At 34.8% G+C, this 26625-nt stretch overlaps 1 protein-coding gene across 2 annotated transcripts in view; it reads left to right on the forward strand.

Annotated features, from left to right (window-relative positions):
• LOC150082536 (leukocyte receptor cluster member 1 homolog) overlaps nt 1-25911 on the forward strand; it is a 38568-nt gene extending 12657 nt beyond the window's left edge. The window contains exons 3-7 of one of the 2 annotated variants that reach the window (XM_090378674.1): nt 3711-3845; nt 9662-9779; nt 17007-17070; nt 19733-19895; nt 25543-25911. In XM_090378674.1, coding sequence (XP_090234800.1) covers nt 3711-3845; nt 9662-9779; nt 17007-17070; nt 19733-19895; nt 25543-25797 — 735 coding nt within the window. In that variant the 3' untranslated portion in view covers nt 25798-25911. Of the gene's footprint in view, nt 1-3710; nt 3846-9661; nt 9780-17006; nt 17071-19732; nt 19896-23147; nt 23209-25542 lie in introns of those variants that run through there. The other variant, XM_090378675.1, reaches the window with a different exon arrangement.
• Nucleotides 25912-26625: the final 714 nt, after the last annotated feature.

A 26625-nucleotide genomic window follows, 5' to 3' on the forward strand; every position in this document is an offset into this window, starting at 1 on the left:
TTAGATTACAGTTCCATTAAACAAAAGGGGGTAGAAGAAAACCTTTTCTTTTGCCCTATTTTGGTATGTATATAAACATGACAGTATCTCATTGCATTTTTCTTATGGAGTACTGATTGCAGTTGAATTAGTCTTAGAGGGTTTAATTTTCTTGTTTAATTATGGTGATCTAAAATTTTAATTTTAGATCACCATAATTTAGAATAAGAATTTTTATTATTTTTTTTATTATCATGCTCTTGGTAAAGCATATGACATTCAGTAGGCATATACACTGAATGATCACTGAATTATGACCACCTAACTAATACTTCATAGGTCCTTCTTTTGCCCTGAGTACAGCAGCTATCTGATGTGGCATTGATTCAACAAGATGTCGGAAGCGTTCGGGAGGTATAGCCAACCAAGCTTGTGTGTAATGCGGCTAGCAATGCAGGTATGGAGGTGATTGGTGTATCCAGACACATGATATGCCTTTCCATAGTGTCTCACAAGTGCTCTATGGGATTGATATTGGGGGAATTTGGAGGCCAGTCGATATGCTGGAAGTCAGAACTGTGTTCCTCAAACCATTCCTGCACATCAAGTGCTCGATGCATTGTCATCTTGGAAGACACCATCGCCATTCAGGAAAAAGTGTAACATGCGGGGTGTACACAGTCAGCAAGCAGTTAACGATAGCGGAGACCAGTGATACATTGTTCCACATGTGCCAAGTTCCTGCCAATGAAACATGCCCCACACCATACAACTGCCTCCACCAGCCTGCACTTTTGATACCATGCATGATGGATGAAAAGCCTCATGTTGTTGATGCCAAATCCATACACGACCATCCACAGTGTGAAGTAAATAATGTGACTCATCTGACCAGCACACCTTCTTCCAATCTTCTAACGTCCAACTTCCATGCTCTTTGAACCAGGCGAGTCTTTTACACTGATGAACCTTGGTTAGAAGAGGATGCCGTAGGGGTCATCCGCTGGTATAGCCCATACATGCGAGTGTGCGACTCATGGTCATGCCAGATATTGTTCCGGGTTGGCCCATATTGTATTGGATAGTCAACTCTTCAACAGTGCTGCACCTGTTTGGCTGTACGAGTCGTCGGACCTGGCATCACCTCTAACATCAACCTTTCGCTGATCTTGGCAGTTTTGCCTTCGGGTCATTGTTTGACCATTTTGACGGCAGTCCTGGTACACTTTAACTATGGCGGCTCTCGAACACCCCACCAATTCAGCCGTTTGGGAAATCGAAGCACTGGCTCATCAAGCTCCCACAATCTGTCCTTTATCAAAGTCCGATAAATCCTTCCTTTTACCCATCACGCTCGAAAGTTTACTACATACTGAAACACTGACACCTTATCTATGCTACGTAGGTCGACTAGCTGCGTACTCTCGTACTTCACACAGTCAACAGGTAGCATTCAGTTTTCATAGGGGTGGTCATAATTCAGTGATCACTCAAATGTATATCAAAAATGTGATTTTTTTTTTTTTTGTACCACCTTCAGAGTTTTTTTTTTTTTTTTTTTATGTGAACCCCAAACATGAGAGGTATTAGAACCTATAGTACTTAGTACCATGCATGGGTTGGAGGTTGAGAAGACGAAAGAAGATATTTGTTGACATTGGACTTGAACTTCTGTAGATTGTAATTTTCAGGAAATACGTATGAAGGAAGGTTGTTCCAGAAAACGGCAGTTGAATGAATAAATGAGGAAGATGAAAAGTTGGTTCTGTGGGTTTGAAGTTGGACAGTAAATGGATGTTGGCTGGTGGCGGCACGTGTTCGGACTGTTTTGAAAGAGAGAGTGGGAATTATAGAAGCCAATTCAGAAGAACAGTATCTGTAGAAGTATACACTACTGAACTCAGCATTATATTAGATCTGCTCAGTGAACCCATGTTTTTGTTGCATTTACACATTCTGGTTTCATTATTTTTCTTTTGTTTTCTTGTTGACTTTGCCACTGTCAACCATATTATCTGCCTCAAGCGTTGCGAGCAGTCTAACTTCCCTTTTGTCCATCAATATGATGCCATTTTAATATGTGCCGAATGATTTGTGCTGCATGTTTCGGTGATTTTTTTCCTTCAAATTGAAAAGTGGAATTCTTTTCTTTTAGTATCACAAGAATTGGTTTTCTTTTAATTTTATTTCCTAGAAAGCAGTGGACTTGTATACCAGTTGTCGATATACAGACTGTGACCTTTACCAATGTATGGCTGAAGTAAATTCATTACAGTAACCCTGTATATACCTAAATTTGCATTTACTGATACTTCAGTTGTTGATCCAGTGTAAATGAGGATATATAAGTCTACTTCACGTAAAAAAATGTTTTAAACCAAATCTGTGTTGTTTTGAGCAGATGAATGTATTTTTTTAAAGCCAAGTCATTGTTTGAACAGAAGCAGGCTCTCATGATGCACAAATTCGCAAATGGATAAAAGGTGTTCTACTCATACTCTCTTGATATAGCACCAGTGGACTATTTCCTCTTTTCCAGAGTGAAAACTGCCTTCAAGGGAAAGAGATTTCAGGATGATGAGGATGTAAAGAAAAATGTATCTACCAAACTGAACACCATCTATTTGGATGCCTTCGCTGACTCTTTTCAGAAACTTTAGAATGGTGTAATAAGTGCATTCAATCAGGTGGTGATTACTTTGAATAAAAATAAAACCATTTTTGAGTTCCTTCACTTTGTGTTCTTTTTATTGCACCATTCCAGAACTTTATTGCCACACCTCAGTAACTATAGTAATAAAACAAATTTCTGAAATGAACGTTTCTTTCCACTGTCCTAATGATTGTGAAAGTTTTGTCACATTTTTAATTATGCTAATGAAATAAGTGTTTGTCTCTTCAATACTAATTTTGCAACCTCTTTAAACATTTTCAAAAGAAAAAGTCCACTTCCTTGAGATCATTACAGTTGTCAGGAAATGCTACTTTAATAATTCTTGAATTAGTCATCAAACTATTTTAGGAATGAAATCATTCTTATCAGGATATATAAGAATGAAATAAACAATTTCATTTGATTTGTTTTCAACCCCTGCTTCTTTGCAGGATGTCTGATCTCTCCTTCAGAATCTGAACTTACCTCAAAATATTGGATTTCCTCATTGCAGCTAACCTTTGTTTCATCTAATGAAACATTTTCATAATCTTCAACATCAGGTTCACAATTTTCATACACTTCTGATGCTGCCATGATAAAACATTTTAGCAGGAATAAAACTGCAGCTTGCCTTTCTGTCATAATCAGTTGTTTATACATAACTCTATAAAGTGTTACTTCTGAGTTATGTATAAACAATTTTTCACTCTCATAATATCTCAGTGCTGTTCAGATATTTGACAAAAACTTTTGTTTCTGACATCTGATATTTGTAATTGATGCTTTATTTGAGAACCAATGGATGACTGCATAAATATTTGTTAACTTGATTATACATGATCACAGTACGCAGTCCAGTGAATTTATGGTTGTATATAGTAGAGTGCAGGCTATACCTAACGATACCTAAAGAGTTAATTAACTCTATAGTGTGTGAATTTAGCTTATGTAATGCTTTGCACACAAAAATTTACATGTTTTAATTAGTGTTTATTCACATTACAAATTAATTCAGAAGGTAATCTTTATTTCCATTAATGTTTTTTAATATATTTAAAATATAAAATTATTTTAGGAACAAGAAGCCAGAACTGAGTTTCTAAGAAATAAGGCAAAGTGTCATAAAGATGAACCAGATGTCATTAAAAATGAAAACAAGAGCTTTCAGGAGAAACATTTAAATTTCTTTAGTGAAATTGAAGAAGCCCAAGTAAGTTTATTAGCACAGATGGGCTACTTAAATAGATACAGTAAAATGTAGTTACAGTGAACTTCAGGGGTACATGATTCATTTCCTTGTACCAAAATTTTGTTATGCAAAGAATATTTAATTGCAAGAAATGAAGTACAATATAAAATTTTAATAAACACACCAAAAAAAATTCTAGATCAAGAACTTTGTTAATTTTTTTGCCTCTTAATACAAAATGATATGCAAAATATAATAATCTGCATTTTATTTTCTTCAGATAAGGTTAATGATTTTAGGAACAAGAAGCCAGAAGGTTTTTGTTTCAGTTATCAATTACTATTCATCAATAATATTTATTTGCCCCAAAATAGCATCTGGGACATTATTACAACTAGAAACTGCCTTACTTTTTGTATAATTCTGATTTCTTCTGTGATGGTCATTTTTGTCCTCTCCAATAAATAAACATCCCCCTCATTTCCGTTAGCATCTTCATCATCAGTTTCTCCAGGCTTTGCATCATCTGTCACAATTTCAATGATTTCACTATTGCTTAGTTCATGCATAATGCATAAATCATCATCTGCACTTACATACCTTTAAAACCAATTTTTTCTTGAAACACCTGCCATAGAAACAAATGATTTCCATAGTGTTTCAATTTCGGCATCTAGTTTGACTTCTTGTTCAATAATTTTGGTGGATGTTTATAATGGAATCTTTTTTCAAAGATTTCACAATTATTAAGTTTGTAACTGAACTCCAACTGCAGAAATTGTATCAAATTGCATACTTTATTTTAATTTTATCATCTTTGTAAATGCTGTAACAAAGAAATTTTTTTTCAGAATGGCACTTTGGTAGTGAGCTTTCCATTGCAAATTATGCCTGGATCCACTTGTTGCAAAATGACAGTACAGTTGGTAGATATATGATCAACTATTTTCTTGATGCAGAAGCACATCATGTGCAGTAGAGTTGTTGATTAGCATTAAAATCTTGCATTTAGATTGTTTCATATTTTCACCAACCTGTTTCGACCACTTGTTAAATAAGTCTTGAGTGACTACGCAATTCACTTAGCTTGGCAGAAAGAATATTTTCGAAACAATAAATAAGGCATGATTTCTTTTCCAGTGATTAAAGGCTTCATCTTTTCAGTTCCCAGTGCATTTCAACAAAATTTTTCCTCCTTATAGCAAGTCTGCAATTTGGCAACAGTTGATCATCCTATCTTTGCCATTAAAAATGTCACCTGAACTGTAATCCTTAATCAGCTTTATAATTCTCCTATATTAATTTGCTTTATCTAATGGAATCATTTGCTTCTCCACAAATTAATTTTGAGAAAATTCCATGGTGTCACGAAACCTATTGACCCAGACAACACTTGCTGTTGTGTCCAAGTATAGTTTCCAGTTCTAGGGCGCCTCCGTAGCCAGGTGGGCAGGAGCAGCAATGCCTAGCATACACTTCTTGATTATACCGGGGTTCGAGCCAGTGACCACCAAATACGGAGGATGCGGAAAATGCGGAAAGGTCAGGAAATGACCACCGCATATTCCCGGAGCAATATGGCCTTAGTTGCTAATGCTCCTAAAAACCAAATAACAACAACAGTTTCCAGTTCTAATGTTTTTTGCGGAATGAGTGGATTAGTTATAGAAATGTTTCTGGAAGGAACATTCTGAAACCAGGAAAATGTGTCTTTATTAATATCATAAAGTGCACTATATATCTTCTTTTGCTGGTATCCCACATTTGCTCTTTTTTTTTTTTCCTTCTCATTTTCAGTTTGAGCACAGCCTTTCAAGTGTGATGATGAATTTTTTTGCTACAGCTCACTTTTTCATACCAGAATCCATGACCTTCAGGACTTCAGTTTATTCTTCGTGTAAAAATGTCAGTATTTCTTTGTTTCTTTTCCAGTTATATGTGATGCACTTGACATTGTGATGAATTTTTGAACACCAATCTAGTAATAAAACCAATGTAATCAAACCTACATTTAAATTAACTAAGAATCTACCTGCCAAGAGTTATAGTAAACCTTCATTGGCTGTTTTTAACTTTTCATTCTCACAAATCTCATCTTTTTTTGTAGTGTAAATAAAAATTTTCAGTTACTGTAATCTTAATTTCAGTAAGGGCATGTTTATTTATACATTATGATAACAATAAGGAATCAACTGACAACACTTGTTTACAATGAGATCCTGTTAAGTGGAAATGCAGTTTAGTGCTTATTAGTCTTTGCATTAATCATTATAAGTTTTACAGACAGTTTTTTTTCTTTTTTCTTCTTATACTCATTATATATGTAGGTGAATGCCAAAATTAATTCATTTTACTGAATTTTTTATAATAATCAATTCATTTAAATTAAATTTATTCAAATGAGATTTATAATCAATTCCTTCAAATGAGATTTATTAGTAATAAGTGGAGTTCATTTGGGATCTAAAAAGATTTTTTATAGTGAAATTTGCATTAACATCCTATTTCAAAAATACTTTTATAATAGGATTTTACTGTAATATGTTTAATGCTATTACTTGGCCAAGCAGCTTGTAATTTCACTATTTTTTTATGTAACATTAACGATAATGAATTTTCAGTGTAATTATTTTTAAAAATTTTCAAATTTCAGCTACAGACTTTTTTAGCTTGAGATTTTATATTTTTAATAATTCAGCCTTAATAGGCTGGCATATATACTGTATGGCCTGCTTTTTTCTTAATGTTAACTAGGGGGCTTTGCCCCCTGCTCACTGCACTTGCTTCTTTTGATAAAGTAAAATAAAATACTTACAGAAGCTTTCAACACTGTGTTTCTCTTTCTCTGCTATGAATACATAAATATGTTACATATGGAAATCAAGCATGGTACCGCATGGTCATGTTGATAGTGACCATGCTTAAACAGAAACTTGTTTTACCACAGTAAAATAAGTTTCTTTTTACATGTTTTAGTATTTGTTATGTATTACCACATAACCTGCATCTCGCTTCTCCCATTGGCTTAATAAATATCACTAGGAAGAAAATTATTTTGATGTATAGAAAGATATTTTCTCAAAGCAGAGATAAAAAGTGCAGGTCAAGATGATGTTGGCATATTGTGAGGCATCCAGCAGAAAGCATAGGAGAAGGAATGAAGGTAGAAGGACAGTGGAAAACTGTGCTACCAAGAAGAGAAGAATGGTGCAGGTTAGAATGAGGAAGGTTTTACTATGTAAGAAGAGCATAATTGGTAGAGGATTTACTATATAAAACCTATACCAAAAGTGAAGAATCCTAATTCAGCCAATGGTTACTGACCACTGTCTGTAGGATGCCATCTACTTAAAAAGGAGTTTAAACGTGATCATTTTGGCAAGAATATTATAAGATGTTGTGTGAAAGGCATACATGGGATATTCCACAACACGAAATCAGAATTACAGAGAAATTGACGCTTAAGATTTGAGCTTAAATTGTGAGATTTTGGATAAGTGATTTATATTACTTAAAGACTAATGAGTGAATAAAGTAAGCTCCATATTCAGCTACTTCAACAGTCTTACTCTAACAGTGATGATTTTTAAATTCCACTTTGAAGTTCATTATCAAATCTTGGAAAAGCTGTGCCCTATGAAACTAGTGATTACCCTGGTGTCTTAAGGTAGACAGACTAACCTAGGACACCAGGTTAAACTGTACTATTACAATGCATTGGGCACTTGACTATGTCAGACTACAATAATATACTAAATATCAACTACCGTACCACTAATCTGCTTGATCAGAATACAGGACACCCTCAATAACAGGTCCCAGATGAACATAACTTTTGTACACATTAAAACCGCTTACAGTAGCATAGCTCTTATTTGTACTTGAGGATTACTTCAAACTATCTGGCTCCATACTTAGCATTATGAGATTCATCCTTCAGACAAAACAAGTTATCTGTGAATCATACAGAGAAGTTAACAGAGAGTTCCCGGTGGAGAAGATCTCTGAACTATCCTGTTTATCTCCTGTCCAGAACCTTTCTTGCCAAATCAATCAGACTTCATCATGTGTGGGCAATGTGAAATATTTTATAACATCCAGTGATCCACAACCAAATGATTCATTTAACTAGAGGGTAGCAATGCAAATAGAAGTTTGAAGACTACCTTTCAACTGTGGGCCTACAACTAAATAAAGACAAGACAGCAAACTAACAATCACCAAAAAGTACGTAATGAATGATGTATCTGGTTACTTAAATAACAAAAGGATCAGTAGGTCTCATTCTGTACAAACCTGTGCCTTGCATTTCAACAACACTTTAAATGAAACTAAGATGGAAATATATTGTGTTCATCAAGAGTCGATTGGTGTGCAAAATATAGCTGTCATAAGTCAATATATATAAAAATTCCCATACTGTTATATACATAAGAAATATGGTCCTAAGCATTGATTGTTTACCAAAATAAGCTATTTGATAGGGATTTGGTTCTGAGATTGTTGAAGTAGAAACCTGTTGAGCATCTCAAGGACATTTAGCAGACAAACTTGGGAATACCACCATGGAAGCAAAATTCAGGTAAAGAAGCTGATTGTACTAGAAAAGCTAATAACAGACCAAATAGATCCTCATTGTAGACAAACTTGGGAGTGACCTATGGAAACAGTGCATTCTGGTAAAAAAACCTGATTGTTAACAGGCCAAACAGATCCCTGTTCCCTTTCCTTTATCAATGGTATAATAATTGCCTAATAATCAGCTGCAAACCCCAAGTTGTCGCACCAGCTAAACCAACCATCTAAACCTAGTAGCACTCTTAACTTTAACCTTTTTTAACATCCTGGGCATACTGCCTATCACTTTTTTTTTTTTTTTTTTTGTTTTTTTTTTTTTCATTTATTCCAGTCTACAATGGAAGATGCTTAAAAATTTTAAGAATTCATCTCCTAGATAGCCAAAAGGGAATGTATGATTAATACACAATAAGGTTTTAATGGTATCTCCTATTATATATAAAGTTTTATATATTTTTGTCAATTACTTTCAACATACAACTAAACTGCAACTCTTCCACAGAGTATAATGATTTCTAAAATAGCTATTTGTTAATCAATATATTCCATATCATATAGCAATGAAATCCAACAAGAGTGCTGATTATTGCTCTATATCGGTCATGTGTTTTCCAAGAGTTCACACACAGATTCAATTCACTGGAATTTCCAAGAGTTCACACACAGATTCAATTCACTGGAATTGAATGTGTGTGTGAACTCTTGGAAAACACATGACCAATATAGAGCAATAATCAGCACTCTTGTTGGATTTCATTGCTATATGATATGGAATATATTGATTAACAAATAGCTATTTTAGAAATCATGATACTCTGTGAAAGAGTTGCAGTTTAGTTGTATGTTGAAAGTAATTGACAAAAATATATAAAACTTTATATATAATAGGAGATACCATTAAAACCTTATTGTGCATTAATCATACATTCCCTTTTGGCTATCTAGGAGATGAATTCTTAAAATTTTTAAGCATCTTCCATTGTAGACTGGAATAAACGGAAAAAAAAACAAAAAAAAAAAATGTGATAGGCAGTATTTTTTTCTTAGTTTCAGAATTTTTGTGATTTATAAATTTTAAAAAGAAGCTGCTAGAATTTGCCATTTAGAAAACTTATGTATTTTTATTATATTTCTATATCTAATTTAAATATATCAAATATATTTGAGGTATATAACTTTTATGAGTATATGTACTCCATAAAGAGTAAAGATAATTTTTTGTACAATGTGTAGTGGCCTATAAATATATACATTCATAGAGATACCTTGGAGGAACTAACAAAGAACATGAAGCAGAAAAGAAAGCAGAAAGAGAAAAATTTGAAAAAAGCATTGGATTGCTTACTTATCTTGGTCAAAGTTCTATTGAAGCCACTGGTAAGCTTGTTTTTCTCCCCTTCTTTTAAACATAATCGTTTGTATTCATTTAAAATCTAATTATAATATCCATATTTATAAACTAGTTCATGTGTTTTTTGACCAGAAAAATATTGTACAATTATGTTAAATAAAAGTTGTTTATAAACATGCAAACACCTTTTAGTTAACTTGGATAAAGAATTGCAATATTAAACTAGAATATATGAAAGTTTTAGATAAATTTTGATTTTATTTGTAATATTAGTATTAATGACACTGCAAAGACAGCTCATGGAGTTTTGTCAGTGATATACAGGAATTTTGCTAGCAGGGGTTAGGAGGTGATGATCCCATTGTATAAGGCAATGGTCAGACCACATCTTGAGTACTGTATACAGGTCTATAGGCTTCATTTTAGGAAGGGTGGGGAGCTGCTGGAATGAGTATGGAGAAAGGCAACAAGATTGGTGAGCAGGACAAAGGGATGCTCTTACCAGGCATTTTGTAAGGTGATCTGATTGAGGTGTTTAAGGCTTTGAATAGATTGAGCAAGCTCAGTGCTGATGGAATTCTTCCTCTTGCTCAGACCATACATATGAGGGGGCACAAATTCAAATTGAAGAATGGTTGCAGAATAGATGTGCAGAAGTTTGCTTTTAGCCAGCAGGTGGTTGATTGCTGTAACAAGCATCCATCTGTTGTTATGGAAACTAATAGTTTAAATAAATTCAAGGAAGAACTAAATAAGCTGTTGGAGGGAATGAATAGATGAAATGGGAGGTGTCATTTTTTTTTTTTTTTTTTTTTTTTTCTTTTGGCTGATGCTGTATAAGCTTGCTTTCTTGCATTATTTTCACTGCTAATTCTAATATTAAGAGACAGATGACAAGAAAGCAAGCTTGTACAGCATCAGCCAAAAAAAAAAAAAACAAAAAACAAAACACTTTATATATCACTTGTCCATTCCCTCTGACAATTTGTCTAGTTCTTCCCGATGTTTATTCAAACTACCAACCTCCACAATAACAGATGGAAGTTTGTTCCAACAGTCAATTACCTTGGCCGTAGGCAAATCCTCATGTCTATCTTTCAACCATTTGAATGTATGGCCCGTTATATGTGTAGTCTGAGCAAGAGGAGGATTTCTTTGGCATTGAGCTTACACAATCCAGTATTTTATTATATAAAAGCCTTAAACACACCTCAGTCAAATCTCTTTGCAGGCACCTAGAGGGAAAAAAGGATGCTCTTACCTGCAACTTGCAGTTGCAGGTAAGAGCATCCTTTTTTTCCCCCTCACTAATCTTGTTTTTCTCTTCTCTGCACTTATTTCACAGATCTACATTCTCCCACAAATGAGGCATCCAGACCTGTATGCAGTACCCAAGGTGTGGCCTAACCATTCTCTTATACAATGGGGTAATCACCTTATATGAGCAAAATTCTTGTATATCATTGACAAACCACATGAGTTGTCCTGCCAGCCTGCCTACACTGCTCAGAGAACTTCATATCAAACTGAACAGTTATTCCCAGATTTTTTTTCATTCTTCACTAAGAAGGGTGACATTTCTCTTTCAGCACTGCTGCTCATCCAGTAAACTTAGCAGCATACTGATAACTACTGCTACCAGCTACATAAGCTGGTCATAAAGCACTTTCATGAAATGGTGACTAGTTCAATGCTGAGAGAGAGAGAGAGAGAGAGAGAGAGAGAGAGAGAGAGAGAGAGAGAGAGAGAGAGAGAGGGGTGCATACTCGGTTTCCAGCTGTAGTCTTACCTAGTGCAGGATCATGGCTTGAACAATGTACAGTTGTGAAATTTTACCATGGGTTTTTTGTGTGCATAAATTAAGCTGCCATTTACAGAGAAGGGCCTCCATAGGGCCTTCATAGTCGAGTGGTCTACTGTACTACTGTACTGTAGTGTACTACTGTACTACTGTACTCCCGCTCACAGTAAGAGTGGGAGTGCAGTAGCACACTTATGAATAGACCAGGGTTCAAGCCCCTGACTGCTAAATATGGCCAATTCGCTAACCCACACTGGACCAGCATGGCAGATTATGGTCCATTTCCCTTAACATGAATCATTGAGGAGGCTTCCATCCTGCAGTAGATTGATATGGCTGCAGTTTACCTTTTACCTTTTTACAGAGAAGAGAATAGTCATGGAAACTGATTTCGGCGTTTTTTTTTTCCCCTACTTTGCTGAGACAAAAGAAGTAAAAATTTTACTGTGCACTTACACTTTCAAATTGAACAGCTCTAATGTTCCAAAAATAAGGGTGTTTTTTTTTGTTTTTTTTTATTATGCTTAGTATAATTTAGTATATAGTTGTGTAATATTTTCCTTTCAAGCAGTTTTTATGGTTAATTTTTTCTGTAAATAGTGACTTATTTATACAGATGATAGCAACAGGGGGAAAAAAAAAGAAATTTTGATTCCACACAGCCAAGGTAAAATTTTGCAACTGTAATCAAACATTTTTGAGCAATTTTGAATCTCCTACTCTATATTGAGCATTTTCTGTCTACCACTCTCAGCTATTCTAACTGGTCAATGACTCATGTAGCATAGTTCATGCTTACTATGAAAGCATGAACTTTGCTGAAATCAATAATGCAAAAAAGAGATGTCACCCTTTCTTGCATGAATTAGATGTATTAAACAGCAAGTAATACCACATACATATATACTCTCTTTAATGGGTAATTATGTACAATTATACATAATGCTTATTTTAACATATTAACTTACAGCTTGTATACTGATAACTGTACGACTAATAGTGGCTGTAAAAATAAAACTTACCAATCTATATTTCTTATATTGACTAAATTAAAGCGCTAACTTATCTATTCAAGAATGTCTACCACAGCAAAACTAAAAGATTATTAATATTTTAAATGACAATTAAGAAAATTCTGCACAGTGTTAATAAGAATAGCAGACTAAATATTTCTCTTGATTAATTTCCAGCATGTTCTCATCCTGTACAGATACTCTGACCCTATTTCAATCAAAATGGGTGTATTTTGTGTGTCCTTGAACTTTGAATTGACCATTTTTATTGTATAAATTAATATGGTAAAATAAAAATGAAAGTAATCCTCATTTATATAAGGATACAGAAATTTTATAGAGGCTTAATTGAACAGCTTATTAAACAAATTTGAATAAATAATCCTCATAGTGAATGTCTGGTGTCTTTGAAAATCTAATATCACTTGTAGTAATCCTGTAAGATTTAAGCATTTATAAAATTAATTTGTGTTGTATTTTAATGATTAAAGTTGCTTGCTATGAGTAAACACTGAGATAAGTGGCTTACACAGATTCATACTCTTTGAATCTGTGTAAGCTTTGCTGATCAGTTCTTACTTTTTGACTTATATTGATATGCATGTTCCTATTCAGTTTTCAATAAGGGGAACCAGATGTGACAAAACGACAAGAAAGGTTAAATGTGAATTGATTCTCTCACACACACACACACACACACACACACACACACACACACACACACACACACACACACACACACACACACACACACACACACAGTCTGTTGTGTTTTTAGATAGAAAACTGCCTTAACTAGTGCTATCCTGGTCATCATCATCATCAGCCATTTTCAATCCACTGCAGGATGAAGGCCTCTCCAGCAACTTTCCAGTTACTTCTGTTTTGAGCACTGGCCATCCATTTACTACCCACAAACTCATGAATTTCATCTATCCATCTCCGCTTTTATCTTCCAGGTTTTCTTCTATCTCCTCTTGGATACCATTCTGTGATTTTCTTAGTCCATCTGATGTCTTTGAGCTATGTGTCCTGCCCAAGACCATTTTAGTTCTTTAGTTTTGATAAGAATGTTCTTTACTTGAGTTTGTTGCCTAATCCATGTGTTTCTCTTCTTATCTAACAGTCTGATTCCCAATATAATTCATTCTATTCTTCACTGTGTAGTTCTCAGCTTCTCTTCCATTCTTTTGGTGAGTGCCCAAGTTTCACTTCCATAAGTCATGGTGGGGAGTATACGTTGGTTCATTATTTTACGTTTCAGACAAACTGGGATATTGCTCTTCAGTATGTGACTGTATTTCCTGAACGCTATCCATCCAAAATTTATTCTTCTCTTGACTTCCAGCCATTTATCATTATTACAGCTAATAACTTGTCCCAGATAAGTATATGACTCCACCTTTTCAATTACTGCTCCTTCAATCATTATTTCCCTTTCCATGGCATACTTGTTCATCATTACTTTTGTTTTAGCCATATTCATCTTTAGTCCAAAATCCTTACTAACTGTGCATAACTGATTAAGATTTTCCTCTAATTCTTTGGGATCGTGTCTTATGACCACAATGTCATCTGCAAATTGTAAATGGTTTAGGTACTCTCCGTTCACATTGACTCCTTTCTGCAACCAGTCTAATCTTCTGAAAGCTTCCTCAAGGGCAGCAGTAAACAGCTTTGGAGATATTGTGTCTCCTTGTCAAACTCCTTTCTCGATTTTAAATTTCCTACTGTCTTTGTCTAGTCTAATAAAGGAGGTAGCACTCTCATATATTTTCTTCAAAATCATAATATATGGGGTATCTATGCCTTGTCTTTCCAGTGCCCGAAACATTGCCTTATGCTGTATGGAGTCAAATGCCTTTTCATAATCCACAAATGCCAGGCATAATGGTGTTTTATATTCATTTGCTTTCTCCATTAGCTGTGATATTACGTGAAGGTGATCCATAATTGAGAATCCTGTCCTAAAGCCAGCTTGCTCTTTCGGTTGATTCTCATCAAGTATTCTTTCTAATCTGTTAGTAATGACCCTTGTGAACAACTTGTAGATGTTGGATAACAAGCTAATTGGTCTATAATTTCCAATTTCTGATTTATCTCCTTTCTTATGCAGCAAAACTATGATTGCATTATTCCACTGCTTAGGTGTCACACCTTTTCTAATGCACTTTTTGAAGAGCCTTGCCAGTTTTTGTGTTATGTCTCTTCCTCCCAATTTTAACAACTCTGCAGTAACTTCATCTTCTCCCGGGGCTTTCTGATTCTTCATTCTTCATTTTCTTCAATGCATGTTCTACCTCATCAGGAAGAATGTTGGGTATGTCGTATGTGTTGCTACTTTGCAATCCATCTTCCCCACTGCTGGCATCATTTCTCTGCTCCTTGTATAATTCTCTATAGTAGTCTTCTGCTGTTTGAATTATGCCTTCTCTGCTGTTTATAAGTACACCATCGCTATTCTTCAGTTTCGGTATCATTTGTCTTTCTGTATTACTGCTGATTTAAATCCTTTATTTTCCCTTAATGCTTGTTCTACTTTTCTTGTGTTAAATCTTCTTATGTCCTCTCTGAGTCTCTTTCTAATGGTTTTGCATAACTCAGTATACTCAATTTTCTCCCTGTCAGTGTTTTTCTTGTTTTTCATTTGTCGTCTTCGGTTCATCATGACAAGTGTTTCTTGACTAATTTTTTCTTCTTTGGATTTCTTTTTCCCTATAGGTTTCTTGGGCTTTATCACTTTCAAAAAGTTGTAATATTCCTCGTCGATATCTTGGTCCTCAGCAGTCTTCAGAAGCTCATACTTGTTCTTAAGTTCCAGTACATACTGCTTTTTCTCCTCTTCTGTTATCTCAAAGACCTTTGTATTATTTACTCAAGTCAGTTTTTTCCTTTCCTACATCTATATCAAGTGTACATCTTACCATTCTGTGATCACTTCCAACATTTACCTTATTCAGGACGGTAACGTCATTCACAATATATCTTCTGTTAGTGAGGATGAAGTCGATTTCATTAGTAGTTAATCCATTTGGACTCTTCCATGTCCACTTTCTGTTCACCCTTTTCTTGAAAAAGGTGTTCATTACTGACAGTCCTTGAGATTCTGCAAATTCCACAAGTCTTTCACCTCTTTCATTTCTTTCACCAATTCCAAAATTTCCTATAGTTTCCCCTTTCTGCGCTGTTTTGTCTTTTTACAACCTTAGCATTGAAGTCTCCCATAATAATAGTGTAGTGGGTTTTCTGCTCATGTAGAAGACTCTCAATTTCGGTGTACATTTCTTCAACCTCTTCATCGTCATGGCTCGATGTTGGTGCATAAATCATTATAATCTTTAGCTTGTATCTCTTAGAAATCTTGAGTATTAGTCTTGACACTCTTGGTGATGTATTTTTGAATTCCAAAATGTTGTTTTTAAAATCTTTATGGACCAGAAACCCAACTCCACCTTCACTCCTTTCACTGTTTCCATTGGTGTACAGCAGATTTCCACTTGATAAACTTATAAGTGATTCATTTCTTCTTGTTGTTTCAGCCAAACCGATGATATTCCAATTCACATTTTCTAATTCCTTTTCCAGCTCTAATATCCTGTCTTCACCGATGAGTGTTCTTACGTTATAACAGGCCAAGTTCAGTTTCCGTGCATGGCAGCCTGGTCGTACCCAGAGATTCTTAGCACCCTCTGCTTCCACTCTGATCCTCTCGCTGCCGTAAGAGGGAGAGTGAAAGCTGCTGGGGACTGAGGGCCATTTGTTTCGTCATGCTTTCATATGCTGGAGGGTTTGGTCTTTTCCTCTTCACGCTGACCAGGCGTCTTGAAGAGAACCACTCTACACGTTCGTTGCCACCTAAGTGACGTAACAGGGCTTACCATCGAGAAGGTGTGCATGAGTGGATTTTAGGGAGGCAGGCCAACCGGACTTCTCCTAAATCTTCTGTAATAGAGAGATATTGGATCCATCAGTGTTTTAGGCTGAGTGTCTGATAACACACAGGATACCTGTTCCCCTGGTATGCGTGTGCAATTATACAGTGCACAGGGAAAGAGTGAATACAGACATGTCAGGAAAGAGTGAATTTTGATTAAATTATATGTTTATGTTCATAATATACGTTATTCATGTTACTATTATCACTCTCATATTTTGTCCAAAACACATTAAAATTTCCTTTCAAGATGAGAAATGACGACTTATTATAGAAGATGAACTTAATTTTGATAAAATTTTCATATACTTTATTTATCTTTCATAAATGCTGCTTCATTGAAAACCATTTTAACTTTAGACACTACAGCATAAGTGGTAGATAGGACTAACTGTACTGTTGCATTATTCAGGGAATAGTTATGCAATTTTACTGATTTAATTTCAAATGATGTACTATGAAATAAGACTTTTTTTTTATATATATATATATTTTATTCATATAGGTGTGAAACCATGGTATTTGGAGCCACCTGAAAAGAGAATAAAAAAAGATCCAGACCAAGAAAGGTATTTAATTGAAAAAATATATTATTTCTTCTGTTGCTTGTATATAGTTAAACTTCACAGACCTTGCTATTGTTTAAATCCTGTGTAAGCCTAAAAACCTGAACAATAGTTATTGGATTGGCAATTTGCTCAAGCAGCATGTTAAAAAACTAGTTATGTGGGGTTGAAGATTTTATGCACGATGCTCTTAACCACATTAAAATGAGCACACAGTATGGTTCAGTACAGTTGTATTGGAATTAAAGCATGTTTTCATTAATTTATTAAAGAAGCAAGGTGCTATTTCAGTGCAGGTATCAAAATAGTTTGAAAAATAATGCTACTCTATTTTTAGTTTTTATGCCTTTCCTGTCTGGGAGCATTTTTGTCCTTCCAGTGACAGAGCACTGTCACCAGAAGGTGATGGATGTCCAAGGCCTGAGCTCTGTTATTGGCACTGGAGGGTGGTGAATGATGTCCAAGGCCTTAACTCTGTCATGTCACTGGAGGGACAGAAAAACATAATTGAGTAACATTATTTTCTCAAACTACATTTGTATTATATTTAGTTTATGTCATGTGGAAATTTGCTAGAAGGTCAAGGAATTATCTACTGCTATTTATGAGCAAAATTAGTAACTCATTGACAATTAGTGATGAAGGGTTTCTGCATACCATTGAATGCTTCAAACAACTTTCAGATTATTGTGTTGGCATAAAGGATTTCAAAACTTTGTCAAAAATTGGTTGGGTTATTGGAATGTGTTTTTTTTTGTAAAATTTTTATTTCTCATCCATTTTAAGCTCAAAAATTTACATCTCTAATTATAAAATAGTGTTGTTCTCTGTGTTGTTTAACAGACTATCTCCATTCATATTACAATATGCATTCTATTTTTCCTTTTATGGTGATTATCCTAAAAACTTGAATTTAAACAAGCATTTAGATGGGACTCAAACCTATGTTTTCAAGTAGTATGGAAGGACAGCAATTGGAACCATTTTGTTAGCTGTGAGGGCAAGTGGAACTTTAATGGGTTTTATTAATACCATGACCAAGTTGCAGGAATTCCTTCACTTTTCCCCCTTGGATACTCAAGTTTCTTATTGATAATATTCTTGATAAAATTTATAGACATAATATATTGGCACCTCTGATGAAATAGCAAAAGGTGTTAGAATGATCTTTCTGCAAAGAGGCTGCAAGATGAGCCTCAGACAAGTGCCATGTTCTCTAGAAGCATTTACTTTCAAAAGCTTACAAGTTTCAGGAGTTAAAACTGAATTACAAATGCAAAAACAATAAGAGATTTTACTGCAGCCTGCTACAGTTGGAAGAAAACAGCATGGCAGCATGGCTTGTTTTAAGTGCGAAGCTACTTTTCACTTAAGTGGGAAGGTCACCTACTGTAGCATTGAGGTGTGGAGCACAAAAAATGTGTGGTCCTTTTTTTTTTTTATGGAAAAAGCTATCAGCGAACATTTACTTAGATATGTTGAATAACTCTAATGATTTCAATTGGCATTCTGAAATTTGATTCTATAAAGCGGCTGATCCTAATAACCAGTGACCATGTTAAGGGGTGCATACTTATTTTTCATATTAAAAGTTCCGTAGGCTCATGCCTCAGTTTCATAAAGATTCTGCTGATTTCATTTTCCTGAAAGATGGTACACTATTTCACTTTCATGTGGATGGAATGAATATCTCTAATATACTACAATAAGTAACAGATGGAATGAGGTACTGAAGATAACATGCAGTGCTCTTCCCCCCACCCCAAAGATCTCTTGACCCAATGCTCTGTGACTTCTTTTTCTGTGCTGTTGTAGAGGATGCTATGCCACCATTGTCAGCAGACATTCCTGAACTAAAATGCAGACAGTGGCATCAATTACCACAGACATATTGGCAAAGTTCTAGAAAGAAATGGACTGTCAAATTGATATGATACACAAGGTTCATATCAAGTAGGGTTCACAGAAAACTTTCAGAGATTTTGTTCAGCTGTGTATATTACCGACAATAACAAATGCTAGTTTTCATTTCTATGATTTTTAAAACATTACTTCCTTTTAAATCACATTTATTTGGGAAGGCTGATTACTTGTTGAAATTGTGAACTTGCTCATCAGTTGGATAGGTCCTACTAATGCCACTGTAGAATAAATATAGTATCACCTTATGATCATTAGCCTGTTATCTTTGCAGTACTGTGTGTATTTTAGTAGTACTTGATTTTATGACCTGATTGATTTATGGAATATTCATATTAAAAGTACCACCAATTTCCATAGGGTTTTTTTTTTTTTTTTTTTTTTGAAAAAATTTATTCATTATTTGCTGTTTTATAAAATCATCTTATTGTACATTTTTATTCAGTTTTCATGAATTAAAAAAGGATTAGGAGAAAATAATTAGGTGCCCTGGTAACTGCTGTAAATAATTTGCTTATTTTGATTTTTTTGTATTGTCATTCAAGTAATTCTAGAAAGATTTTTTTTTTTTTTTTGTAATTCTGTATATTATTTTTAAAGAAAATTGTCATCCTCATTCTCTCTCTCTCTCGATTTTATAAACAGTAGTAAAATGCATAAAATATAAATAATACTTTGTGCATATGGTTTTATACCATTATTTTTGTAAGTACAGATTATTTTTTTCCCTTCCCCGTTGATGTAGTGATGATGACAATGATGATGAACGCCCAGATAACAAAAAGAAGGCACTTCTTGACCCCTTGAAGAAAATGCAAGAATATCTAAAGCTTAAAGAAAAAGGAGTAAAAAGTGGACAAAAACCACATGAAATTCAGCCTTCCAAAGGGCATAAATACTCTTCTAAGGTATGGTGGACTTTAATTTTTAAATATTTGTGTACACATTTTGTAGGAATAAGTAATAAATCAAGTCTTTTGGAACAATGAAGTCAATTATTTTCTAGTAATTAAGTGATTTCTTTGCAATTAAGAGTGATCTCAGTAGTAAAGAGATGACTGTGTTATTAGAGTTTAAAACCAATTCCGTACTACAGTGGATCCCCGCATTACGATATTAATCTGTTCCAGGGACACCATGGTATCGTGAAAATATCGTAATGTGTTCGCAGTAACACTGTTTTTTTGGTAATTCATTCAAGTTGAAATTTTTGCTATATAACTTAAACTGTTTATCTCTCTAAAAGGTGATCTTTATAATGGAAATTGTACATATTGATTAAAAAAATTGATTAAGGCACAACACAAAAAATCACAAAAAATGCGGCCAACACGTTTACAAAGGCTGCTATTGGCTGAGAGGAAGGACCATGTGGTCCGGTCAGAGACAATCATAAGCCAAGCCCATCGTAAAGTGAAATAAGTATGCACCTCTTAACATGGTCACTGGTTATTAGAATCAGCCGCTTTATAGAATCAAGTTTCGGAATGCCAATTGAAATCATTAGCTTGCACACTTTCATCGTTATCATATGTTCAGTTATAAGAATCAATTTTGAATGACTTTGTGATATTTCTGAAGGTCACGACCATAAAACAATATGCAGTTTCTGGTTTATTGGGCTTTTTTGTTAGTGCAAATTATTATAAACAGGTAGTAAACTTGATCTTATTGCATTTGCAATAGTATTGATAGCTGGAATTCTGTGTGTTTTTACGTTATTATGGTGTTTCCCCTTCCATGTAATATTCAGTTATATCAAAAACATAAATAAATTTTCAGAATCTTCTCTTCATTCCTATGTTTTTTATTTTCGTAAACTTGTTACTCTGTATCTCACTTGTTCATATCGTGTTAATTGCAATCTTATGCATGCCGTGTTGTTTGTTATTGATTGCTTATCTTTTTTACTGTTTTAAATTTTGCAACAAAAAAAAGTCAGTGAACAGAAATATCAGTTACATGTACATATTACAATAGTAATTAAGCTATATATGTAAGTGTAAATTTATATTGATTTTGCTAACCTTTGAAAATATTCTTTCGATTTTCACGTATCATTTAATTTTGTTAATCGGTAAGGTAATAAAGTGGAAATTTGTGCTTTATATCTTTGCTTTTATAGCCTGTGGATAATATTCCTCCTTATCAGAATCGCCATTTAATAGAATTAAAATTCAATTCGCAAACGTGATCACAATGACTGGCACTTACCACATATCGTATAGTGAATGGAGAGTCCATCGTAAAGTGAACCAGTTGTAAGGCTGGGTATAATACATAACACTGTATGAAATATAAGTGTTATGTATTATACCATACCTTTCTTATATCTTTTATTATATAAAAGATATAAGAAAGAAATGACACCTTTCTGTTGTTTAAAGGCTAGCCTCACCAACTGCTCACTTACCCACTTGGTCAATAGATGACACCATTCCTACCTGTACATGGCAGGGCTTGCTCTCCTAGTGCTAAAAGGAGCAATCATGGTGGATAATAACATGATAGCTTTACAACCCATAATTTAGCTCATGTAATGGGAAAAATGAAGACAATACCACAGCCACCAAAAGACAAAGTAATGGACACACTGTGATCACAAATTCACTGTGTGCCAACTTTTGTAATCCTGTATTTAACAACAAAACAGTTATTAGGAAAACATACCATATCCAAAAAAGCCTAGACAATCTAGTAGGCCAGAAAATGTTAAAAGGTTTAAATCAGGCAGCACACTAATAGAGATAGAGATAGAAAACACAATATATGCTGAACAACTATTTCAGGTTACAACCTTTGGCAGGATTTAGGTAATGGTCCCTTTAATTCTTTGAATATATCAGAATTAGTGATTTCTAATGAGATTTTTGCAATTTTTCAGCAGAAAAATTAAAAACAAAAACGAGTTACAAGAGCAAGAGATAATAACATAGGGAGAATTAGGGTTACATCAACCTCACCTTAATACACCTACATCAATCAGAGTTATATATCTATATTGCAATATCAGTGCTTCCACTGCTTTGAATACTAGAAATATGCCATTCACAAAATTGCTATGCTACCACTGTCTGTGCACAAAGAGCAGTGGAAGATCTAAAAAGCTTAAGTAGCATCAGTAAAAAAAAAAAAAGTGAACACTTTTCTTTTTTTTTTTTTTACTGATTTTACTCATGCCCTTGTGGGTAGCACTGTTTGTAAAATCTCCGTCCTCTCCACGCTGGGTGGAAAAGACCTGAGTTTGAGTCCTGTCAATGACATGAGAAAAGCATGGTTTTTCCTCCTGGAAACTCAGGTTTTTCGTCCAGCAAACAGAGAATCGACCTCAGAACACGCACAGTTTACAGACATATACAAAGCAATATGGCCTTAGTCACTGATGCTCCTAAAACCCTTCTACAAAACAACCTTGCATCATTTTGCCAATACTAGATAGGAGAGCATGGATGAAAATAGTGATTGTAAAGCAGCAGTGATCTACAAAGACTTATTTGCACTATCATAATGACCTATGCCCACCTGGTATTTGGATGATGAATATTAAATTTAATTTTTTAAGCTTCACTGCCAGAATGCAAATTTGCATCAAAACAAACTGCAATTTTTGTGCCTTGAATGCAGCTGTGTGTGTGGCCAATAAATGAGCACTGTAAAAAAAAAAAAAAAAAGACACATGAAATGAACAACTTAGGCACACTAATTGAATCATGGGCTGTTTGCATTACAGCTGGGATTTTGTTCAGTGTCAGGTGCTGTAGAAACTGTATACTTGGTTCACAGTTTCATATGTTCTTTGCTTATGTTAAAGTTATTTTATTTAGTTTAGTATTTTCCAAAAGAAGAAAAGGTAAAATTTTTTGAATTTATGTTTGCTGAATTTTAATTCTTTGGTTATGGGGGGGGACATATTTGGGCGTGTATCTACTGATAAAAATTGGTGTAAAAAGTGTTTTCCTATAAAATTTTACCCTAAAGGGTTGTTATAATGGATCCACAGCCTGGGACATCAGGACTGAAAAGAGGAACAGGAATGTTCAGTATGTTTTAACTGATTATAATTGAATCAGCTGTTTATAATAGTCATCTCATAGTGAATTAGAATTCTATTCAAGTGATGTGGATTCTGAGTCTCATTCAAATGTATCTGTTGATATTAGAATGCTACAAACAGATGTCGGTGTTATTTGGAGTGATGATTCTTCACAGATGAAAAAATCCCTTCCATTTACTAAAAAGCAGTGCCTACCTACTTCCAGCGCTCCAGAGAAGCACCCAAAGGACCCTTGCAAATATAACCAGCAGTGAACATGTTAATCAGCTACTGAAGAAGGAATAAATGTAGGTTCCAAAATGTTTGGTGTTATACATGTATATAATTATTCAAATTTAAAAATTTCCTGCTTGGAACACAGAAGTGTTATTTCTACATAGTTTCATAATCTGCATTAACCCTGAGGCAATTGTACATGAGACATCAAATTTTTTGGAGGGAAAAAGTTTAGAAGACACATCCAAAACAGTGGATAAAATTTATTTTACCTTAAAAGACCCATTCCTTTTTATAATTAATCCATTATTGATTGCACGTGGGTTGATTAGAATTTTGGAAAGACCAGTTCAGGGTTTAATAACTTCATTTCTTAAATTTAACCATAATTTCAGAGTAAACTCACTGCATATCTTTATTGTATATTCTGTATGTACTTGTTTCAAATTACATACAGAAAACAAAATCAAGCTTGAAATTGATTTATGAGCAAACAGTTTCTCAATGATCTAACTTGCATGCAGAGTGCAGCTTTAACTTAAACTTTTTTGTATTTAGGATGAACACACATTACTTTTACAACTTATTCCCCCTCAATGTGGGCACCAATCTGATGAATGATCTGCCAGTGATGGTACTGGTTAAGCAGATTGGCATCACTGGGACCATGGAAACTTGGAATAGGGGATATGGTTGAGAGGGCCAAGCTTCGGCACTCAGTTTGGCCCCTGCTTCAACAAGTCCTGGTATGGCTTGCCCCTATCCTCGTGATCCTGAGAGACGATTCAGGCTGGTGGTGAGTGTGGGTACTGCATTTTAAAGCAAAGGATCATGGGAGATAATCTTGGATGTGCTCAAACCTGGCATAAACCAGCTGGTCATGAAAAAACATCCATGATTCAGGGTGTACCACTTTGGGCTAACAATTGCCATCTGTGGCAGAAACTTTTTGGTAACCAGAGAAATGGATATCTTGCAAACTTTAAAGTAAAGAGTGTGGGTACTACACTTGGATAGTCCCAGAATTCCACTCCCAAGCACATTTATTGTTTGCCAGGTGGTGAGGATCCCCTTGGACTCTGGTGGGTGGGGAGCCCATGCATTGAAATAGAATAAAAACTATGAGTCCTTATGATCTAAATTCTTCTTCTGTTCCGCAATGGTCCCTACTGGAAAATTATGCATTGAAACAGATAGTCACATCAGTGAACCAAAACTATATCATGCCTAGAACCAAAACTATATCATGTCCAGCACCCATTTACCTGATAATCCACTCCAGCAGTGAGAATGTCACCCTTCTTTATTCTATTTCTTAACCTTGGACTTGGTGAATGATGGCATAAGTTGCCAGTGTTCCATAAAGCATCAAATCATAATCATAACAACTTAATTGATGTTTGGCACAAGGTCACTGGATGATTCATATGAGATGTGATATAACAGTTAGTGAAAACTGTATTTGCTATAAGAGAGGTAGAGTTCAGTGCATTGATACCTAAGCAAGTCCAAATCTGATTCCTACCTGAATTATTGCATTTTACAGAACTATTTTGAGTGTTAAAGGGCACTGCTGTTCTTAGCATACATTTAAAATCACTCTGCTAACAGTGATTTGAAAGCTGCAGGTCAACCCTTACATGCATATAAGTACATGTTGAGGTTGACTCGTGGCAGTAAGTACAAGATGTGGTGCCGACCGGGCTAGCCAGGTAGGTAAAGTGCCTGCCTGGCAACCCAAAGGTCGCGGGTTCGATTCCCGCCTTGGGTTTGGATCACAGTAAAAATGCAAAAAAACTTTGGAGGGTGCATTATGGCCATAGAAGCTGATGCGCCAACAACTAACAAGGGGGGAAAAAAAACAAAAAAAAAAAAATGTGGAAGGAGCTTCATTAAAAAAAACAAGAGAATAAGGGGAGGTGTGGGTTTGTTTGTTTTTTTATGTTCCCATACATGCCTGTGCACTTAGCAGTGGTGATCATATTCAGCCTCTAATGTAACCTGTCCTAAAAGGTGGATATAGCATCTGAAAGACAACCATATTTCTTTCCTGTAGTGTGCAAAAAAAAAAAAAATCATTTGGGAATCCATGTTGATAAGACATTTCTAACCTAGAATTGTCCTCTTGGGTCATGCACCAGAGGAATGCACATAATTAAGAATCAATCTGTATATAGATACCTGAGAGATATATCAGTAATTCTAAAAAAATAGAAATATAAATTTTAATTAATGATTCAATTTTATGAAATAAATTTATTTGACAGTGCTGTTTCTTTTCTTAGGTTAAAAAGAAACATAAAAGAGATGACATAGCTACATGTACAAACTCAAAACCCAGTAAAACCATTGAACAGCTCAGAGCTGAAAGGTTGAAAAGAGAAAAAGAAGAAAGAGAACGTGCAAGGCAGCTTTTAGCTAGAGTTCGGGGAGAAGGAGCTTTACAGGAAATGGGCATGGTTCCTACAGATGAAAGGTATCAGAGTTACAATTCTCAATTCAATCCACATCTTGCAAGGCAACCTAGACCGTATCAGTAGGAAACCCAAACTGTGGACTGATGATCAGAATACAGTAACATTAATTTATATCATATCATTATTATATATTAATTTGTTGATGAGTAAGCACATTGCTAAATCATCCTGTAAACATTTTGTGTAAGTACTCAATCAACATTAACCTTTAAGTTGTTAACCATGTGATTCTTATGCTCTTGAATTTATATAGGTTCTAGAATAGAAGGAGATATTTTCAGACCTATGCAGCATCTTTCAATAGTTATGGAGGAGTGAGCAAAATTATGCACTTTTGTATTTTAATTCTGACAGATTGCAACAATAACATGATCACAAACTGCATCAGTATTTCTCTTTCTGCAGTTATGCCAATGGTTGCAGTTTTGAAAAGTGCAGCCTTCTTGGCCAAAGAAAACAATAGGCTTCCAGATAGCCATGCCTTGAATTTGTTCTGTAAATGAAACACCATTACCACCACCAAGAAATTGTAATATGGAACCTGAAGTAAGGTATTATGTAACTCTAGTGAAGTTTTCCATTTGGTAAATAAATAAGTGCATAAATTGAACTGATTAAAACTGCAAATGATTGCAGAAAGGTTTACTCCAGAATTTTTTTTTCTCATTATCAAGAATTTCCTAGATGCTTGGTGCAACAATGGCATCTAAGTTTTTTATTTGCCTCTATTACTGGTGAAGGATTAAAATGATGCAAATGGCCAGCCTGTCTGGGTGGTGGTGTCCGCTGAGAATAAGTAACAACAGTCTTCTCCTTAGGGGAAGCGTTACTTATTCGAAGTAGTGCAATATCATGGCAACTCGTTGTGAAGGTATTCACAATATGAGATAT

This window comes from Mastigoproctus giganteus, chromosome 7, assembly GCF_048544385.1.
Source record: "Mastigoproctus giganteus isolate SK-2022 chromosome 7, ASM4854438v1, whole genome shotgun sequence".
NCBI lineage: Eukaryota > Metazoa > Arthropoda > Arachnida > Uropygi > Thelyphonidae > Mastigoproctus > Mastigoproctus giganteus.